The sequence below is a fragment of the Taurulus bubalis genome (assembly GCF_910589615.1).
Source record: "Taurulus bubalis genome assembly, chromosome: 6".
Taxonomy (NCBI): domain Eukaryota; kingdom Metazoa; phylum Chordata; class Actinopteri; order Perciformes; family Cottidae; genus Taurulus; species Taurulus bubalis.
Window position 1 is genome coordinate 10094895 of NC_136594.1, and position 21125 is coordinate 10116019.

A 21125-nucleotide genomic window follows, 5' to 3' on the forward strand; every position below is an offset into this window, starting at 1 on the left:
ATAACTGAAACAAAAGTCAAGTTTGAAAATAAAAAGTGAAAATGTATCGTTAAACCGTAAACATAATCACACTTAATGATTCATCAATACCTCACGTGTGTTATTGTGGCCAGTCGGTGACGCGCTTGCTTTAATTTGCGACAGCGGCGAAGGGGGCGGAGAGGAAGAATCCGGCTGCTGTCTGTCTGGCTGTCTGTCGGGTTGGCGTGCAAGTGTCGGGTTTCTGCTTCAGTACACGGACTGTCGTCGCAGCCGGGAGAGAAAACACACCGCTGGCTGTTTGTTTTGGTCGTCTTTATCGAGGTGTCCTCTGCATAACAGCAACGCAATAGAAAACAGCGCTGACGGAGTCTCACCTGTCACGGAGCGTGGACAACAAAGACTGATCCAGCACTGCGCTGCGCCGCCAGACAGCTCACGACACCTCAACGAAATCAATTCATAGTATTTTATTTAAGAGCCTGTGCTGCACACACGAAGGCTTGCGCTGCTAGAGAAGGTTTGTGTGCGCGAGGTCTGGGGTTGGACTACCACACTGCGGGCCGATCCGATCCGCAGCCTGGCGGGTTTAATTCTAGCAGCACTTGCATGCTCGTCTTAATTTCGCTCGGATATCAAATAGGCGAGAATAGCAGGCCTTTATCAGTGGTTTAATCAGTGTATATTCCCTGCTGGAGACGATCGCACATCCCGGTCGGAGAGTTAAGAGGTCGCCGTCAACAGCCCTCTGTGTTCAATGTTCCCTTAAAAACAGAAGAATTATGTGGGTCAGTCCCGAAGATGTTTTACTGGCTGGTGCATTATGGATCACCGAGAGAGCAAATCCATATTTCATCCTCCAAAAACGGAAGGGCCACGGGGATGGAGGCGGGGGACTGGCGGGTGAGTCCCATAAGCCCACTGTCATGGCTCAATGGCACAACATGTATTTATTTGATGATGAAATGGTACTTGAATGACAGCCTACAATATGTCAGGTGAAGTGTTTGTGTTAATGTTGGACATGAGGAAAGATGGACAGGATAATGTGAGGGGATCACGTGACCAATCAGCTGTCACAGGTGGCCTTTCACCTGGATGAGTTAAATGCTCATATTCCCTCTAATTGACTGATTCACACTAGTATCAGCCTACTTGGATGAAGGATGTCCCTTTGGCTATCAAGGGACAAAGTCCAGCACATATTCTCTCTCGTTAGACGGTTACTCCGGAAATTATGCTATACTATCTTGTAAAAATGGCAGGCTATTCTGGCCTGCAATATATATTAGAGTGCAGCCATTACAACAATGCAAACAATAGAAGTTGCAGTTCTTGTACGGATGGCAATAGCTGTGCAGTCTCGGCAACAGTGAATCTATTTAAGACATGTCTGTTTGCTTGTTCATGCTGAATCATCCCCCTTCCTCTTTCTCTCACTCCTCCTCCTCTCTCTTGCTTATTCCATCCAAAATGGGTCAAGCACCAGCAGGAGGAGGAGGAGGAGGAGGAGGAGGAAGGTTAGGCTAGGCTATGGAAATGACTCCTTGAAGTTCAGTTTAACAGCCTGTGATCCTGTTTTCTCTAAATTTTGAAATTTCATTCTTTGACCTGAATTCAGCTGTTGTGGCACTTGATCATGCTTAATATTAAACATATTCTGAAATGTTAAACGCTGAATAGATGAGTTATTTTGTGTGCGGATTTTGACATTTGTATCTGATACAGCCACAGGAAGGAGAACCTGATGTGTTTATTTTTTTGCAATGGTGAAATGTTATATAACCCCATATTTGCTGTGTAATCTATTTAAACAAAGCATTAATTACATATTCTTCATAGATGATTATCAGTTTAAATAATGCAGCTCAAAATGCTAGATTTTGATTCTGGACCTCCCAAATCAGGTAATGCAGCAGGACTAATTTAAAGGTCCCTATCATGTCAGATGATGCTGCATATTTTCAGAAACAATTTGCAATTAATTAACTTATCACAAACCAATTGCCACAGCTTTAACTTAACAAACTGTAAATGCAATCAAATATCACAATTTATATCAAAGTGAATTAGGCTTATTTAATTTGGTAAAATATTCCTCTATCACGTAGTGATCCCTGTTGATTGGCTCAGTCTCTGCTCAGAATGTCTCCCTCTGAGTCAGTCAGTGTCACTGCTCATTGATCTTTAAACCAGTAACTATAATCCCAGTCAAATCTCTGCCACTAAGGACCAATCTGACTCGGGAGTGGGCAGTGTAGATAAAAACGTTATATCATAATAATCTTCTCATTGAATTTAATGATATTGATATACTGAAAATTGTGGTTTACCAGTTTGGCATCTAACAACAGTGAGTTACTCCAAAGTATTACACAAGAAAAGGTTAGAGAAAAATCCCACAACAAATAACATTTTTTGCAAGAGGATTATGTTTTTATATATTATTATTTCTCACCTCTGTAATTATCGTATGACCCCTTAGTTAGATTGACTCTGTGACCCCCCTTGTGCAGGTTCTGACCCCCAGGGCAATGATCAGGTTAATGGATAAGACAACCACATGAGTGTCTGGTTTTAGTTCATCCAGTTAATAAGATGCATTACAAATCCAGGTACTTCATCACAATGATGAAAAAGTCTTTGGAATCCAGTATTACTGTAAAGCAATGGTGACCAAATACACCTAGTGATGTTAAAAGAATAGGATCCGTGGTATAAACGGTGTGGTAAATTCTTGTTTCGAGGTATACTGTCATAGTTATCAACCCTTAGTCTGACTAATAAAGGTTTAAAGGTAACATTGAGGTTTTGCTACATTTCAGACTTAACCAATTTGACCCTTCTTTTCTTAGTCTGGTGAGTTCTTGCTTTGGCAACACAATGTGTGCTAAGTGGTGCTTGTGGATGATGTCATTGTTATGTAAATGCTGAGCTTGCTGACTTGTGCTGAGTGCCAGTTGGCACCATCGCCCAGTGACACTGGCACTGCCCACAAGCCCTTCTTCCAAGAAGAGGGGGAAACAATCCGTTGCAGCAGGACAGAGTATTTTACATAGCCAGGCACACATATGCATGTTCAAGATAACGGGGCTCAAACTATGACGTCAAGGCTGACCGAGATCCAGTGATGTTTGGTGGAAACGGACAAATATTTATTGGATTTGCTCCACTCATCTCTTATCTTATTATCAGATATAATTCCTCCAAAGACCTCTAAGCTGAAATCAAACAATGGATTCTGGGTCTCCAAATGTCCTCAACTGCACATCAATTTTATGTTAACTAAAGTCCACCTCATTTATCTGAATAAATCTGATGAAGGATTCATCTTTATGGAACCCTCAAATATATATCTATTGTAGTTTTCCTTCAATACTCAAAAGCTTGCCAGATCTGTAATGGAGTTCGTACCTTTTAAGAATATCATGCACTAAGAGAATATAAATCTAATGCAGCCGTGTGCTAGCAAACATGAATGTAGACATTGCGAGTTTCAAATTTTAAAGTACAATCATCCTTGCAGATGTTTTATGAGGAAGGAAATGCATTCAGCACACTCCACAGTGGAACGTTTAAAAGATGCATAAAAATACAATTTGACTTGACAGAGTTTAATGTAATTTACATGACACCTCAAACCTGATAAGCGACCAGCGGTCACTTACAGTCTTGTCTAATAACCGAGTTTGCATGCACAGCAGAACAGCGCAGAGCTGGAAGGACATTTGAAAGAACATCTGGGATCCTTTGTTGTCTATATGTGGCCATTAGTCCATATGTTCAGACCGAAAGCAAGAAAATGATACAGAAAACCTGCATTCATCCAACTGCAAATAATCTCAGAATCAGGCCATTGTGTCAGTTGTTGTGCAACACTTGAGCATAACACAACACAATTATTTAAATGAATGTACAACAAGATATTTCACAATCCAGCTGGTAATTACTGTTTGTTTGAGAGGAAATGTGTCATGTCATGATACTGACCCTGTTCCTCTGGAGGCCACACAGCTAATTTGAACTTCATGAAATGGAAGCTGTGCAATACAGATCATTGCATATGTGGAGGCAGTAAGACATGCATGTGATGATGACGATGCAGGCTTGTCTCAGGTTTCTGTTATCTGAAACGGTATTGATTTTTAAGTTTGAGGGAGATTATGTTCCTTTTGTGTGCTTAATGCAAACATCCTCCCACAAGTTGTTTTTGGCAGAAAGGGGTTAAAAACAAAATAAAGACGTAGCTTTAGTTTTCCAATGTTGTTGCTTTGGTTTACTACTCTTTCGCTGACTGAAAAACGATAATGTTTCAGAGAAGGTGATTTGTTTCGCTCTAACAATAGGACGTTCTGATTCTGTTTGGGACCGGCACAAAGCGTCACATGCTTTTTATAGCTTGTTTTGCTCACGAGGAAATTGTTTTTCTACCCCTCCTCCCCCAGAAATAATAGACGGAACAACCATGACAGCTGTGTGTTGTCTTTGTTTTGTAGCGTGTGCTCCCACTCATTCAGCTTGTGGAAGGAAATCTCTGTAAAAAGAGGTGTGCGTTGGAACAATCAGTCACATGGATGTTGGTGTGACGAGTTAAAGCAACAGAGGCATGTGATACTCAGGGTTGCTGTTTGGAAAATAAACAAAAACCCATGATCGGTCCACGCTGGCTAAGAAACGGCTGTGTTTCTGTCTATTTTGGGGTTTCACTTTATTCAAAGCTATTGGAGGAGGGACAAGGTGGATGTCAAGTGGTCTGACTCCTCAGTGGTCTGCTTTCTGGTTTGTACCCCCAAGTTTCCTGCGTTAAACCTCAACAGACACATCGTCGGCTACCCATTCATGACATGCAGCGCAACTTGAGTCTTAATTGGCTGCTTTTCATGACATTTTAACCACTTTAGATACTTTCATTCGCTGTATCACATTGGTATTTATAACGTTTAAAAAAAACGTTTAACTCTTTTGAAAGGAAAAGCTAACTGGTTAACACATTAAATCATTCCCTGAGGTGTGAGCAACTGTTATGACTGTTTTAAACCTTGTGATTTTCCCTTGTCAAAGAGGAAGTTGTCTTCCCACTCAAACAGTTGTTTGTTTCTCACAAAGGGACTAAACTAATGTGTCAAGCTGAATTATCTCATTAGTTTCAGTATGATTAGACTCAATCAGCCCGATGGACAGGGTGGTTACAGACGGGGCTCTGACACATGACATCTAACTGTATCTACTGTCTGCTTTAGAGGCGTCATGTCTACCAGCTATTGAGGGCCTACGTTGCTTTATTGTTTTGGTTGCATGTTCATCTGGACAAAATGGCGTAAGGGATTGATGAGGACTATAATGAGGAAAATAATATAATAATAGTATATGAAAAAATATGTGGATGAAGGCAGAGACGAATGGACATGAGGAGGATGGAAGGCAGACGAGCAGAGTGAATGGTTGTAACTGTAGTCCATGGTCTTTTAAAATGAGAAGGTCAGTGAGTCTGAACCACGCAGTTGTACGTTTTTATATTATTTCTGTCTTCTTTTCCTCTAAAAATGAGAAAACATTTCAGCTCCTCTCTCTCACCTTTCCCTCCCTCATCCTCTGAGTGACTCATTCTGTGTTTGCCCTGATGAGCTGCTGAACAAAAATAACCCGTCTCTCATGGCAGTTGAACGTATACCTGCTCTGAAGAAAAGAGAATATTCAGCTCGGAAAATGGTATCACAATGGCAAATTAGCCAGTTTTCTAAACTCCAAGTGATTGTGGTGCATATTTCTAATTAAAAACTTGTATCAAATGTTTTGAAGTTGCAATTTATACACCATTATTAAGAACAGTTTCACACCACTTGTTAACTGTCTTCTTTTATCACCTGTCTTCAAATGACAACATCTATTTAGTTTTCATACCCAAACGCATGCAAATCACTAGTCTACCATGTCCTAACAAGTAATCAAATGCTTTATGTATATAGAGCATAAACATTGAAAGCACAGGATGTTTTCACATCTTGAACCACAAGACCTCATGGGATTCCCCTTTTTTCGTTTAAGCATAGCAAAAGGATCTGAAAGTGTTAATGCACTTTTAAACAACGCATTAGGCATTGCACACAGTCATTTATAGTTGGTCCATGTCTGTGAGGTCTTTTTGTTTCACAGCTGAACAGATTTTAGGTTAACTTGCGTCATGAGTTAATTTTAGACTGAGGTTTTTATTGATTTTGGACCAACACAAGGAGTTCTTTATTTAGCCTAATCTGAAGTGTTTTGAAGTAAATAGTTGGTTCTCGGCCTTTTAATAACTGTTTGGTCTCTTGCAGGCTTGCTGGTTGGAACCCTGGATGTCGTCTTGGACTCCAGTGCTCGGATGGCCCCATATCGGATCCTGTACCTAACTCCTGACTCTTTAGTTTACTGGATCATTGCTCATGGTATGTGCACGTTAACTCTTGGCTCAAAAGAACATGCATGGACTTAATCGAACCTCAAATTTACTTTGAGAATTCAGTTTGGTAGTTTACACCATTTACGGTGCTTTAATCTGCACATTCTAGATATACAGGTTACTCCAATATAGACCCCTCTGTGTTTCCACCCCTTTCACATCCCTCCTCCAGCCAACACATCATTCTCCAACATCCTGCTCTTTCCCATGTTGGCTGCTGAATGCCAAGCATTACATCATGGCCCGGTGGTTTTAAATTGCAGGATTACGGGATCAGGTGCAGGAATCAATGCTCAAATGTGTTGTGTTTTTCTGCTTATTACTTGATTGGGTTTCAATATGATTCAACTTAATCTGCTTGTGTTGCACAATAATGTAATCTGCATATTCTCTTTATGCAGACCGTCACTTGTTATTTCCAGTGAGACAGTCTGAGGCAGTACATCATGTAAAGTAGCAACCACACACACTTCAAATTGATTACAAGCAGCTCTACTTTTTAGTATTTGTAGGTTAAAATCCAATGGCAATAGAACACTATTGAAACGCTAGTAAAAATGTGTTTGTTTGGAGTATATGTGCAACTATCCATGTATTCAGTGGTCCCCTACTAAATGAGTACATGAAATGAGTACTGTTTGTGCTCACTGTCTGAAATGGAGGCCTGCAGAAGGCTGGCCCGGCTTTGAAATGGCAATTGCTCTCCCTCTCCAGCCCTCAAGTCGTCCACCCAGATATTGAGGAGAGTGGAGCAGTCTGGCAGACGTGGCTAATTTAGTGAATGTGCACTCACTGAAGGTCTGTTTGCAGCAGTGTTGAGGGATAATGGCCCACAGTGGCGGCCATTACTGTGATCAGTTTCTCCGGCAGCCAAAAAGAAAATCAGTTTTGACCTCAATGATGGCAGTAACAACATGATCATTATAGTGCTGCTGTTTGGACATGAAATATGTGCATTTCATTTTAGTCTTTACCTTTGACTTATACTGATGCTTTTTCCATCTTTAGCCTTTCCCCCCTGTTTATAAATCTCTTCACACATTGTTTAGGAACACAAAATAACTCAATATCTCTGATTTTGCATGGTAATTTTCCCCAAAAAGTCACGTGTTAGATTGTGACTTATTGCCAGTTATTTCTGAAACGCCATCATTATCCTCCTGTGAACCCAGTGACTAAGTGCTCTGACTTTCTCCTCTCACTCCTCTGCAGGAACCTCCCGTAAAGAGATCACAGAGCACTGGGAGTGGCTGGAACATAACCTGCTGCAGACTCTCTCCATCTTTGAGAATGAGAATGACATTACCACCTTTGTTAAAGGAAAAGTCCAGGTAAGTACTCAAACTGTTCCATCAAAAATGTAGTTTGATGTTTGGACTTTAATTCGGCATTGTCTAGTAACCAACACAGAACAAGTACATCAAATACTGTATGCGTATATACATGTACTGTGTGTGTCTCACTCTCATTTATATATCAGAGAGGGGCAAGCTGATCAAGGCAAGAGGATAGTGTGTTATTGTAGAGGTTGACCAGGTCTGAGGGGAGGGGCTAAGCGAGGGTGGATAGTTTCTTAGTGAGACAGGGATGAGGGGCAGATGGACTTGATATTACGGAGAGTGATGGTGGATGTCTGTTTCGGTTCTGGGATGTCCTTGAGAATGGAAGAATACATTCGGACATGATGCACATTCATTTTAAAAATATAACCGAGAAGGTTGCCTTATCTTTGCAAACCTACTGGTTTGAGTGGTATGCTTGTGCTGCCTGAGCTTGGTGTGCATTAGCCTCCTCCAGCCAAAGTGTATGAGAGGATGGTGCAGTATTTATTGATTTAAAAATAATCAGTAAAAGCTGTGGAGCGAAAGCCACAACTGCATCTTGCAATTCTCATCTACTCTAGATGCAGATTTTGGAGCCCGTACTGAATACTAGAGTATCCCATGCTGTATATTATAATGTAGACTTTCAAATATCAATCGCATAGACTACTGGTGCTCCTCACTTTACAATCCTTATGTTTCACACCCCAGCTCATTACCTCTTTCTGTCTCTGACCATCGTGCCTCAGGGCATCATTGCGGAATACAACAAGAACCACGACGTCAAAGAGGACGACGACACGGATAAATTCAAGGAGGCCAGCTCCAAGTTTCGTAAGCTGTTTGGCATGCCGGAGGAGGAAAAGCTGGTCAACTATTACTCCTGCAGCTTCTGGAAGGGCAAGGTGCCACGCCAGGGATGGCTCTACCTCAGCATCAACCACCTCTGCTTCTACTCCTACTTACTAGGAAAAGAAGGTTGGATATGTACAGTTACTATTCATACTGATAGCTTTTATTATACAACTTTGTCAAAGTCTTGAAGCAGACATGGGCGAGAAAATAACTGTACGCCACATTCACTCTTTTGTGAGTATATTTTAATTATTGACCCGAAGGTATATGAAGAAATCCCCCTCCCCCCCAAAAAAATGTCAAGGTTATATTTATTTGACACTTATTACTCTTTTTATATCATAACTCTTGCATGCTCCTCAAGCTGAAACCTTTGGAAAGTCTTGAACCATATCCTGATTTATATACTGATTCTTTTTTTTAATTTTTAATGTCTTTTTGTAACTGTTAGCCAAATTGGTGGTGCGTTGGGCAGATATCACCCAGCTGGAGAAAAGCGCCACCCTCCTAATGCCTGACGCAATCAAGGTGAGCACCCGCATCAACGAGCACGTCTTCTCCGTCTTCCTCAACATCAACGAGACCTTCAAGCTGGCGGAGCAGCTGGCCAACATCGCCATGCGTCAACTCCTGGACAACAAAGGCTTCGAGCAGGACCGCTCGCTGCCCAAGCTCAAGAAGTCGCCAAAGAAGGTGTCGGCACTCAAGAGGTGAGGGAACGAATGTGGAGCGGGAACGCTTGGTGCTCATCAATAATTAATGCCGTTTTAGCATGTTTATGACGCGCAGTCGATTGAACATTAATGTGTCAAGGTTGGTAGAGCAGTTTGTTATCCAGACGCTTGACGATGGAGGATAGAAGTCTCAAACAGTGTTGCAAGTTTAGGTTTTTACAGCAAAAACACAACATACATATGTTAGGAAATGTGTCTCTGGAAGCCCTTAAGAATGGCCTCAAGATCCCATGTTTGCCTGATCAACACATTTTATGGAAGCATGATTTTGTTCCTGCTTTCTGGGGTTGTGTGATAGTTGCTCTTGCACAACACTTCACTGTATCTACATAGATGCTTCATTGCCAAGTTGTGTAACATGAGGAAATGAAACCATTCATTTGACTGTTATTGTAATTTCAACAGGGTATACTGTGCAGGTTTTATTTTGCGTATACTTCATGATTATGTCAAACCAAGCTGTTAATAAACGTTAAATATTTACAAAAATCTGCAATGTAATAAGACTCAGCATTTTTCATCTTTCAGAGATTTGGATGCGAGAGCTAAGAGCGAGCGTTACCGGGCGCTCTTCCGTCTGCCCAAAGATGAAAAACTGGACGGACACACAGGCTGCACCCTGTGGACCCCCTTTAACAAGATGCACATCCTGGGACAGATGTTTGTTTCCACCAACTACATCTGCTTCACCAGCAAGGAAGAGACGCTGTGCAGCCTCATTATCCCGCTACGAGAGGCGAGTGGTTCTGTTTGTTTTTGTTAACAGCTTGCAAGACGGTTGACGTGGCTAATAAGAGTTAAAATAACTGGAAAAGATTGTTTGATAATGTTGTCACTGTAAGAAAGTACAATATATATACTTGCTGTTTACTAAATTGCCTTGAACATTACAAAGTAAGGGATGTCTTGGCTAGTAAATGTTTAAATTAGTTTCTGAGGAACATAAGTGCCATCCAATAAAAATGTATTATATAATTAATTAATCTGGATATAACTGAAGCCTCACTTTCTGTTACATAACTTTAAAAAGTAAGTTAAAGGGGCCAAGCGATATTATATACTTAGCGAAATGCTAATGCAGGTATGTCTTTTATTTCTACATTTGTGGATAAATAGGTTCAGAGTTAGGAGTATTCAAGCAGTTTCTGTTAGTCAAATTAAGTTAACCTAATTTAGCAACAACTAAATCTTCTGTAGGAGCTATTTTTTGCGCTGCAATGTTTAAATTGAATCACCGTTCTCCAGTCAGGTCATTAAACGGTTAATATACTTTATAAGTGGGCTACATTTTTAACCTTATTCTCCTGGAATAGAAATATTGTAATATTCCATCTTATATTAAATTGCTTATCATGGAAATTAAAAGATGGTTAGTGTAGTCTTAAATGAGAATACATTTTTTTTGGCTGCTTGTTGTTTATTATATAGTTATTTATGTTTAACTGAGATTGTAAATGTTCCCCATTGTTCTTTCAGGTGACTATCGTGGAGAAGGCAGACAGTTCCAACGTGCTGCCCAGCCCGCTCTCCATCAGTACCAAGAATCGTATGACGTTTCTGTTTGCTAATCTGAAGGATCGAGACTTCCTGGTCCAGAGGATTTCTGACTTCCTGCAGCAGACCACCTCTAAGATCTACCTGGAGAGGGAGCTTACTGGCAGCATAAACAGCTCAGACGACGAGGTGAACAAATATTAAACAGCTAGTTTACTTATAATATCTATAAAATACTGTGGCTAACTGAACAGTGGTGGTGACTGTGTCCATTTTAAAAGCGCCAAAGCTTAAATATGATGTCTGTCACCTCCCCAGGTTTACTCCCAGGCTGGATCTCTGCTCTCCAGCAGCCCACAGAACAGTTTGAGCTCAGAAGGCGAGCGCACGTTCAACCTGAACGACAGCAGCGTCCCCACAGCCACACAAGCCCTCATGACCATGTACCGTCGCCGCTCTCCTGAGGAGTTCAATCCCAAACTGGTGAGTTAATGCACTTTTGTCGAGTATAGTTAAAAGCAGTAGAGCACGCGACACTCTGTTCTGCTTCTGTGTTGGAGTCTCAGTTATCACATTGTACATTTCCACAGCATAATGCTGCATGGAGGATTGCTGCTAACATGAACCTATTTAGATTATTTGTCCTGCAAGACTGTGTAGATAAAGTCAGACTTGTACTTAAGCCCGATGTGATATGACTGTGACCATGAATTTGATATACATATCAATCTAACCACTGATGTAGAATAGTAAAAGCAGGACAGAAAAAGAGGTTATAGTAATTGGGTTTGACCTTATGCATCTCATGAAATTGTTTTCCCTCTCCGCTCAGGCAAAAGAGTTCCTGAAGGAACAGGCGTGGAAGAACCACTTTACAGAGTATGGACAGGGAGTGTGTATGTACCGCACGGAGAAGACGAAGGAGCTGGTCCTCAAGGGGATTCCTGAGAGCATGCGAGGAGATCTCTGGCTGCTCTTCTCTGGTGAGCAAATGTTCATGGAGGCCTGAACTACTGTGAACACAGGCACAACACCCTACTGTGCATACCAAACGTCAAATGGTTCCGTCATACACCGCACCTAATGAAACCACACCCTGCACACTATGTGCTCACACATGATCATAACACCAGATGATACATATTTCATGCAGGTGTAATTTACCCACAGACTGCCTTTTGATAAATACATAACTTAGGTGCTAAATTAAAATCTTAACTAGAATTACTACTACAGCAACACTAGTAATGTGTTGCAGCCTGCATAAATACATGGTAAAGATGAATTCACCACTTTGGTTCTGAACACGTTATAAATAGGCCTGAACTACTGTGAACACAGGCACAACACCCTACTGATATCATATTTATGAGAATGTCATAAATCTTCAGATTATTCTCTAGGCCTAGTGGTGCAAAAGCATTTCTTTAAATTGATAAACGCCTTTTCACTTTTAAGTTGAACCATCTCCCAGGTTAAGAACCACCGGGTTAGGAGGCGAGGAAAGTCAAGGAAAATCTTCTAGGGGGCAAAATTACAGTATCTCAAAGATGAACATACAGCAGTATATTCGAAATGGATTTTTATCCTGAAATTAAAATGTACATGCATGCATATGCACAAAGTTAGTTTAGAAAACAATTAAGGCTACAACTAAGAAGTTCCTATTATAAATGTCTAACAGTAAACACCTTTAATTAGTTGATTTAAAAAGTGTTCATATGAGGGTACAGTTTCCTCTGCACAATATTGCCACTACTGGGAATGGGGTTTGTAGATTAGGTTGAAGTTGCTCCAGAGTTTCCTGTGTACAATCATGCAGCAGCTGTTACTCAGCCTCACCTGAGCAGAGCTGGGTTACAACAAGCTCCTCCCTCTCTCCCCAGTGACCCACTTCTGGCTCACATGGCTGTTGTCATGGCTGCATTGTGTTCACCTTAGTCAACCTTATCTGCACCTCCTGCAATGAGTCTACTCTTACACTAATCACTTACGAGAAACATAAGTACCTTGCTTAATAAAACCGTGTTCTGAGGTATGTGGATAACTGTGCTGAGAGAACCTGGAACATGGCGTGATGTGAAAAGATTTCCTCTCCCGGTTTAATTGCAAAGTAATTCACATAAATACAATAAAATAGGTGTTCTCGCAGATATTTACTTAACATTTTAAAATGTTTACTCTGATACAAATCACTTTAAGGTTTGATGTTTAGTATCATAGGGGATGTAGTTTACTGTCAAAAAAGAGATGTCCTATTTGGCTGACTATTTAGACATTGGTTATGGCAGTTGTTTCTCTTTTTTTTGTGAGATGTCTTCACAAATTTTTACCTGCATATCCTTCTGCTGTAGTGACACTTAACTTTCCCCTGCATCAGGTCAATACATATGATCTTATCCTATTGGATTTAAATATTTAATAACAGCTTTCAACCCTCACACGGACTGTTACCATCGCTCTTGTAGGAGGAGATCTGAGCTTGTGTGTTTTTGATAGGGGCGATCAACGAGATGGCCACCCACCCCGGCTACTACGAAGACCTGGTGGAAAAGTCGATGGGCAAATACAACCTGGCAACAGAGGAGATAGAGCGGGACCTGCACCGCTCTCTGCCCGAGCACCCAGCCTTTCAGAACGAGATGGGCATCGCTGCCCTGCGCAGGGTCCTCACAGCTTACGCGTTCAGAAACCCCAACATTGGATACTGTCAGGTACCCACACTCTTGTTTGGATTTTGACATGAACTGGCTGAAACCTTGCAATCCTTGACACTCTTATTCTCCCTCGACACCAAAGGCTATGAATATTGTGACGTCTGTGTTGCTGCTCTACGCCAAAGAAGAGGAGGCTTTTTGGCTGCTTGTGGCGCTCTGTGAGAGGATGCTGCCTGACTACTACAATACTAGGGTTGTAGGTCAGTATGTGCTTCTGTATTTTAGGGTGTTTGATTGACAGCTTTACATGGATTTAACGTCCTGTTCTTTTCACCACGTGTTCCCCAGGAGCCCTAGTCGATCAAGGGGTGTTCGAGGAGCTCGCCCGGGAGTACGTTCCTCAGCTGTACGACTGCATGCAGGACCTCGGGGTCATCTCCACTATCTCCCTCTCCTGGTTCCTCACCCTCTTCCTGTCCGTCATGCCGTTCGAGAGCGCAGTTGTGGTGGTGGACTGCTTCTTCTACGACGGCATCAAGGTCATCTTTCAGCTGGCGCTCTCCGTGCTGCACGACAACATCCACCAGCTGCTGGGCTGCAAGGATGATGGAGAGGCCATGACGGTACTGGGCAGGTAAAGAGAAGCAAAAGGGACAAAATATCTAGCTTCTGAATATTTAGGGTGTGCTTTTATCATTCTTCAGTCAACTACTTCACTATTTAGCAGGTATTTTTATCCCACAAGTCTGAAAGAGAGCTTTATCATTTTGGTGAATCGCTTGTGTGTTGCAGATACTTGGACAGTGTCACCAATAAGGACAGCACCCTCCCTCCCATCCCCCACCTGCACTCATTACTGACAGACAATGGAGAACCGCATCCAGACGTCGACATCTTTAAACTAGTCCGCAGCTCCTACGAGGTATTTAACCTGGATGATGATGAGTCTGTCGTCCTTTGTGTTTGGTGGTGAGACGTGCAGGGAATAAATACAAATCTGACACTCGTCAAGTGCCTCCTAGTGGAATTTTGTCATCCATTTTCTTTATTAAGGAAGCTATAATATTACCGCTTGCAATGAAATGCAGTATGTTTTGAATTGATTTAACTAATTAGTTTAACTTTAAATGTAACGGAGAACACACGGCTGTCTCCTCACAATGATGCAACTGTCTCCATCTAGCCTTCCAATGTAGTAACTGACTTTAAGTAATACCACAGCTGGGTTGATCTATATTTCTCCATGTTTTTTCCATCTGTCAGAATTTCGGGTCAATCCGTGCAGACGTAATTGAACAGATGCGTTTCAAACAGAGACTGAGGGTCATCCAAACCATTGAAGATACAACTAAACGCAACGTGGTAAGGACCTACTGATATATCTTTATTGGTACTATATTAGAAAAATGTTTAGTACTGTATTTACTATACTGTTCCCGCTCAACCTGTTGTGCAGTTAGCACAATGACATTCTTGTCATAGTTAGATACTCTGCTCTCGTCACGCCTCATTAATCTCTCTTCTATTTATGTTTTCAGGTAAGGACTATTGTAACAGAGACTGCCTTCAGCATTGACGAACTGGAGGAGCTCTATGTGCTCTTCAAGGTGAGTTCCAGCTTCCTGTTGTGTACCCACGTACTGTTAAAAGTGAGGTTTGTACAGGAAGTCAAACAGTCGTTTGGACTCTCCAGAGAAAAGAAATGCGATCTTGACCATTTTCCTTTACCATAAGCTGTTCTTGAGCTGTATACAAACATGGTGAAGATTAATTTGCTACTTAATAACACACCCTTCATATTGACTCTGAAATTGCTTTCCAAACATAGTGTCAAAGTGTGTGTTGTATTTCTCAAACATGACACAATGCAACTACGCTAATGGTTAATGCTTATTGGTTATGTTTTACCTCTTCAAAAGAGTCTCCATCCTTGTTTTTGTGTTTTTTTTTTATTCATTTACATCCGATATTTCACAGTAGTCCCCCCTCTCTTGCTCTGTTCAGACGGAGCACCTGACCAGCTGTTATTGGGGCGGCAGCAGCAACCCCACTGAGCGCCACGACCCCAGCCTGCCCTACCTGGAGCAGTACCGCATCGACGTGGAGCAGTTCAAAGGCCTGTTCAACCTACTGTTCCCCTGGGCTAACGGGGCCCACTCGGACCCCCTGGCTTTGCGCTTCTTCCGTCTCCTTGATCAAAACGGAGATGCCCTCATCAATTTTCGGGATTTCATCAGGGGCCTGGGTAAGAATCAATGATGTTAGTGTAGATATTCTGCGCAAGTAATGGTTTGTATCGCAGCAGATCAGTTGATAATTCACACTGTCATGATTCTAATTCGAGGTATTATTGTATCCAAGGTTATACATCTAATTTGGAAACGGTTCAGATGTTTCTAAACTCTAGAGCTTGTTGGTTTCAGGTGTCCTGTATCACGGGGACCTCACAGAGAAGCTGAAGCTGCTCTACAAGATCCATGTCATACCTGGTGAGTGTGTGTGCATAGATGCAGTTCAATGCAAGTCGTCTTTAGGAAACTACAGAGAATATTTAATTTCAGTGGAGCAGGGTTATTTATGGCTATGCAGAAAAGAGGTGGCTGAGTGAAAAATGTTTGAGAGAAAATGTTGAGCCCATTTTCTCAGGATTACCTTTGTCAGCATGCTATTAAATGAGATAACTAACTGTATTTTGCCTTTTTATGACCTCAATTTAGAGGCATACTTAGGTTTTACTTTCATCAACATTTTTTATTTTACATAAACTGATCCTAATATTTTCTTGTATATATTGATTGATATATTCTTATCGTAATCTGGGATAAAATGACAAAGAAAGGTTGCCACATTTTTTTTTTTTACAAGCCAAGTACAGTTTTCCTAATTTCTTTGCCCACAGAAATCCCTCATGAACCAGAAGAGCCGGACTCTGCCTTCGAGGCTACGCAGTACTTCTTTGAAGACATCACTCCAGAAACATCCATCGGTACGAACCCAAGATCAACTTTCTTTTGGGATATAATGTTTTTTGCTTTGATAACATGTTTTCCATAATTAATAAGCTCACGATGCAGATGTACCACTATAATATAAACATACATCATCATAAACATTGTATGTCCCAAACTTTTGCCAACCTCCTTTTTGCCATGGTGACATTTCTTAACCACCTTATCCTAACCCCCCCCCCCCCCCCCCCGAAAATGGAGATTGCAGATGAAAAATAAATTTCACTATTAAAAGAAGGCAACAAATATAAAGTTGATGAATAAAAACAAAAATGTACTTTAAGAACCTAATTCCACCAATTGCATAGTAAAGATAAGGTTAATACACAAACATAGCGTGCCGCTTGCATTGTGTACGCTGATGGTGATGAAAACACGAGCATAAAAACAAATGTGTGCATAAGTTAACTTTGGTCCGCAAGGCACGAGCCTGCAGGAGAAACCTGTGTTGAATATGCAGAAGAGAGATAAACTGCCTCAAACAGCTTTGCTGATCTGAAAACTGTTGTTTGGACATTCAACTTTCAAAAGGCACTGATATACTGCACTCTGTCCTGGGTGTAGTGGGGTAGAGCAGGAGTCTAATGCAAGAAAATACAGTATGTGTTTAATATAATCTGCTTGTCTTCATTTTATAGAGGATGCTGCTAAATAAATTGCAGCTGAAATAATGAATGGTTGATGTGTGTTTCTCTTCCCAGGTCGCAACTCAAAGTGCAGAAGTGAGCGGGATGATGGCTTTGTCAGAGTTACATTTAAGACTGAAAAAGGTAAGCAGCATACTGCAAAAATGAATAGAACAGCCTGAATGCATATATCTAATTCAACTAACTACACAATCCCATTTGTCTAAAATGAGCAACACAATGTTTAGTCTCATTCAAATGAAAACCATCCAAGTGTGAAAATGCCTTTTTAGTCTTGATCAGCAGCCAAGAAAACTTGTGTTGTCTTCACACAAAATGTTATTGATTCAACATGATGGGTGATTGTAATGGACTAAACAGAATTGTAAAGTTTCCATTTAATAAAGAAGAAAGAAATCAAATTTCGTCCAGTAAGTCTGAGATGTAAATAGAGTCTATGTAGTCACAATTCATTTGTTTTTTTTATGCTTTTTAAAAACCAAAATATGAGTTACTAACACATTCTTTGTACATCTTGCAGTGAAGAAACTGAACACTCCTGAATATCGCCATTACTTGAAGCTGTGGAACCAGGAGACGAAATCTAAACTTGAAAACACAAAAAACTTCCCCAAGCTGAATCAGGTAAGACTTTACATTATGTGTCAGTTGTTATACACAGTATGTGCAGAAGAATCTCTGTGGTTGCAGTCGAGTACCGACTGACCGCTTGTGTTTTTTTCTTCTTCTCCAGAGCCAGTTCATCGAGCTTTGCAAGACCCTCTACAGCATGTTCAGTGAGGACGTTTCAGAACAGGAGCTCTATCACGCCACGGCAACTGTCACCAGTCTGCTGCTGGAAATGGGAGAAGTGGGAAAGCTCTTCTCCTCCTCTGGCCGGAGGGATAACAACACGGAGGATCAGTCGGAGCCAAGCATGTGTACGGGAGACGCCACAGACTCCAAACCCGGCAAGGAGGCCGTGCTCGATGGTGACGCTGACTGCTTCGCCCCTGCAGGTCTGGAGAACAAGCCGAGCCCCTGTGAGGAGGGGAAGGCGGGCGGAGGGAGCGAGCAGCTGCCACCCATGCAAGACATCAAGCTGGAGGACTCCTCTCCCAAAGACACGGGCACATCGTCCAGCATGCTCATCTCGGACGATGAAACCAAAGATGACACTTCGATGTCGTCTTACTCGGTGCTCAGCGCAGGCTCTCATGAGCTGGATGAGAAGCTGCAGTGCGAGGACATAGCGGACGACACGGTGCTGGTGCGCAGCGACAGCGGCTCCGGTGGCGAAAGAGGCGGCGGACCCCACGATCGAGGGCTGCCTCACAGCACGAGCATCGATAGAGACTGGGCCATCACGTTTGAGCAGTTCCTGGCCTCCGTGCTCACCGAGCAGGCCTTGGTGCATTACTTCGAGAAGCCGGTGGAGGTGGCGGCTCAAATAACTAACGCCAAGAATGTCAGTAAAGTCGGCCGCCCCCTTCTGTCGACGAGTGACTATGAGATCTCGCTATCTGGCTGAGATTTCACACACAGACTTTTTAAAAAGGGAAACATGGTTATCAGTCGTCGTGTGTAAAAATGTTTCTGTGAGTTTTAGAGGACAATGAAGGTCAGTGAATGTGGATGACAAGGCTAGTTGAATGAATGTGACCAAAAACTGCTGTTCGCGATGTATTTTACCAAATGTGAAAGACTTTTATGAAAACAATCACTAGATTCTGTCCCGCTAAGACAGAACTGGACATTAATATTAAGGTTTGCTCGGATGAAATCAGTGTGTACATGTCGTAGCTGTACTTGATACATTATGCATCGGTGTTAATATTGTAATCTCTAGCACTCTTAGGCTATGTAGATGTAAATGTCCACAGAAACGATACGGTTTGATGGTCTACGTACGATCACCTAACATTATATCCGGTCAACATATCACTTCCTTACTTTATGATTCCATTTGCTGTCGATCACAAAACTGTTTTTAGTTTCCCTTCGAATGACAATATGGACAAAAACAAAGCTGGGAAAATTCAATAATTCCTTTTCTGTTTTAAAGCAATGTGCCACTTTAGTTACTGAGTGACACTATTCTCTTTTTAACATGTACAGACACGCATACACCTACAGCATTTTACTCAACTGATAACTGGTAAAATTCCTGAGAAATGATTACACTAAAAATGCTGTTGAATGAAAAGCCTGCACTTTCTTTACGTTTACATAATGTGAGCCACTAAAATGTTCTTGCCTCTTTTTTTTATGTTTTATCTTTTTTCTTTTTTTTCTGTACATTTTTATGTTGCTGTTTTTAAAACTTATTTTTATTTTTTAGAAATGACCAGGTATTTTTACTCTGGATTCCACTGCATTGTGTATCACTTCATCTAATTAAAATGACAGTATGATTGATTCAATGCTGCACAGTATGCATCAAGCCTTTTTCATTTACTTAATCAGACTGAGTGCTAATGTGCGACCGAGCCCACAGTGTTGCTGCCATCTGGTGGAAGAATAGCGCTGCGACAAATTATACATTTACATGACGTGGTTTTCTTTTTTAATAATTTGTTCTTTTTCAATGTGTTTAACCAATTATTTTACAAAACCTATAATTGGTGCTTTACAGTAAATCTAATATTCCTTACTGCCATCCGCATACATGAAAGTGACTGATTCTAGTATGGGATGTAATTAAGTGCCTTTTTTTTAAGCATTCAAAATGTTACTTAATTAAAATGTATTCCTATACAAATATACTTAAAGTATCAAAAGTAGTACTCGTGCAGAATGGTAAATTTCTGAATAATATATATTATGTTACTGGATCATAACTATTGATATATGACTGTTCATTACCTGAATGTGGCAGCTTGTAAAGGTGGAGTTAATTGTATTGACTTCATATACTGCTGGTGGCTTGTGAATTTCCCTCCAGGGAACCAATAACGTTTTACATTATCTTAACCTGTAATATTACATAATGTATTTGTTGACTATATTTTGTATCGCTAATCTGAATCTGCAAACTAATTCAAAATATGTTGTGGTTGAGTAAAAAGTACAACCATTGCTTCTGAGATGTAGTGGTTTTAGAAGTATAACGGCGCATAACAAGGAAATACTCAAGTACTAGTATTTCAAAATTGTCCTAAATCCACAAGGGCAGTTTTGATGCATAATGAGTATATTCCCTATTAAGTAGACCTTAACTTGTACTTGTAACAGTATCTTTACACTGATATTATTACTTTAACAAAATATCTGAATACTACAACCCCTGATCTAGTAAAACTGAAGTATTAATACAGCAACATGTTGATAGTGAAAGTACATGAACATCTAACTTGCCCACAGTAATGTAACTAAGCACATTTACTCAAGCGTTGTACTTGGGTACACATTTGAGCTCTCTGGCCGTTTCTTAATCAGCGTTCTTCTCTGTACTTGTGTTCTCGTGGACTCGTGAAACGTCATCAGTCGCGGCCCAAGTACTGTTCCAATTCAAAAGTCCGCTTCTCGCCAAGAACGGTGAAAATGCCCGGATGTGACTTGATCCGCCCATTTTACCGGGGATGCATCAGAGCAGACTTGAGCGTTCTTGAGAGAGCCAATATCCCAGAATGCATTTCGGACCAGCAAACGGGGAACAATGACGGATGAGAAAACTCATAACTGAAAGTTGACATTCTCTGAATACTACCGTTGTTGAGTCACAACATGTAATTTTAGGATGTTTTCAGGCGAGAAATTAGTTGTTTAAGCATCAAATCTGTGGTCGCTTTCTCAAGAATCGGCCGACTTAAAAAGATACGCCGACGGGTTGAGGTCCTGCTCGCGGGACCGTGAGCCCCGCAGCACCGGGCCGTCAGCGCTCTGCTGCCCGCCGAGAGCAGCCTGATCTCGGCTGGACATTTTGAAATGATCCGCTGGCTCCGATGTCTCCATATCGATTAAACATGAGATATAATTCTGTTTCGAGGATTTAACAAGCAATCATTATTA

At 41.3% G+C, this 21125-nt stretch overlaps 1 protein-coding gene across 1 annotated transcript; it reads left to right on the top strand.

Moving 5' to 3' along the window:
- Nucleotides 1–761: 761 nt before the first annotated feature.
- On the top strand, nucleotides 762–19531 carry tbc1d9 (TBC1 domain family, member 9 (with GRAM domain); the record flags this gene model as incomplete). The annotated part of the gene is made up of 21 exons (XM_079219285.1): nucleotides 762–882; nucleotides 6294–6404; nucleotides 7631–7749; nucleotides 8490–8718; nucleotides 9047–9305; nucleotides 9858–10065; nucleotides 10806–11012; nucleotides 11142–11306; nucleotides 11656–11806; nucleotides 13323–13537; nucleotides 13623–13740; nucleotides 13829–14114; nucleotides 14273–14402; nucleotides 14744–14842; nucleotides 15019–15087; nucleotides 15485–15725; nucleotides 15904–15969; nucleotides 16380–16466; nucleotides 17190–17258; nucleotides 17656–17759; nucleotides 17869–19531. 21 exons carry the CDS (start codon nucleotides 762–764, stop codon nucleotides 18643–18645), a joined length of 3831 nt encoding a protein of 1276 aa, XP_079075411.1. The 3' UTR covers nucleotides 18646–19531.
- Nucleotides 19532–21125: the final 1594 nt, after the last annotated feature.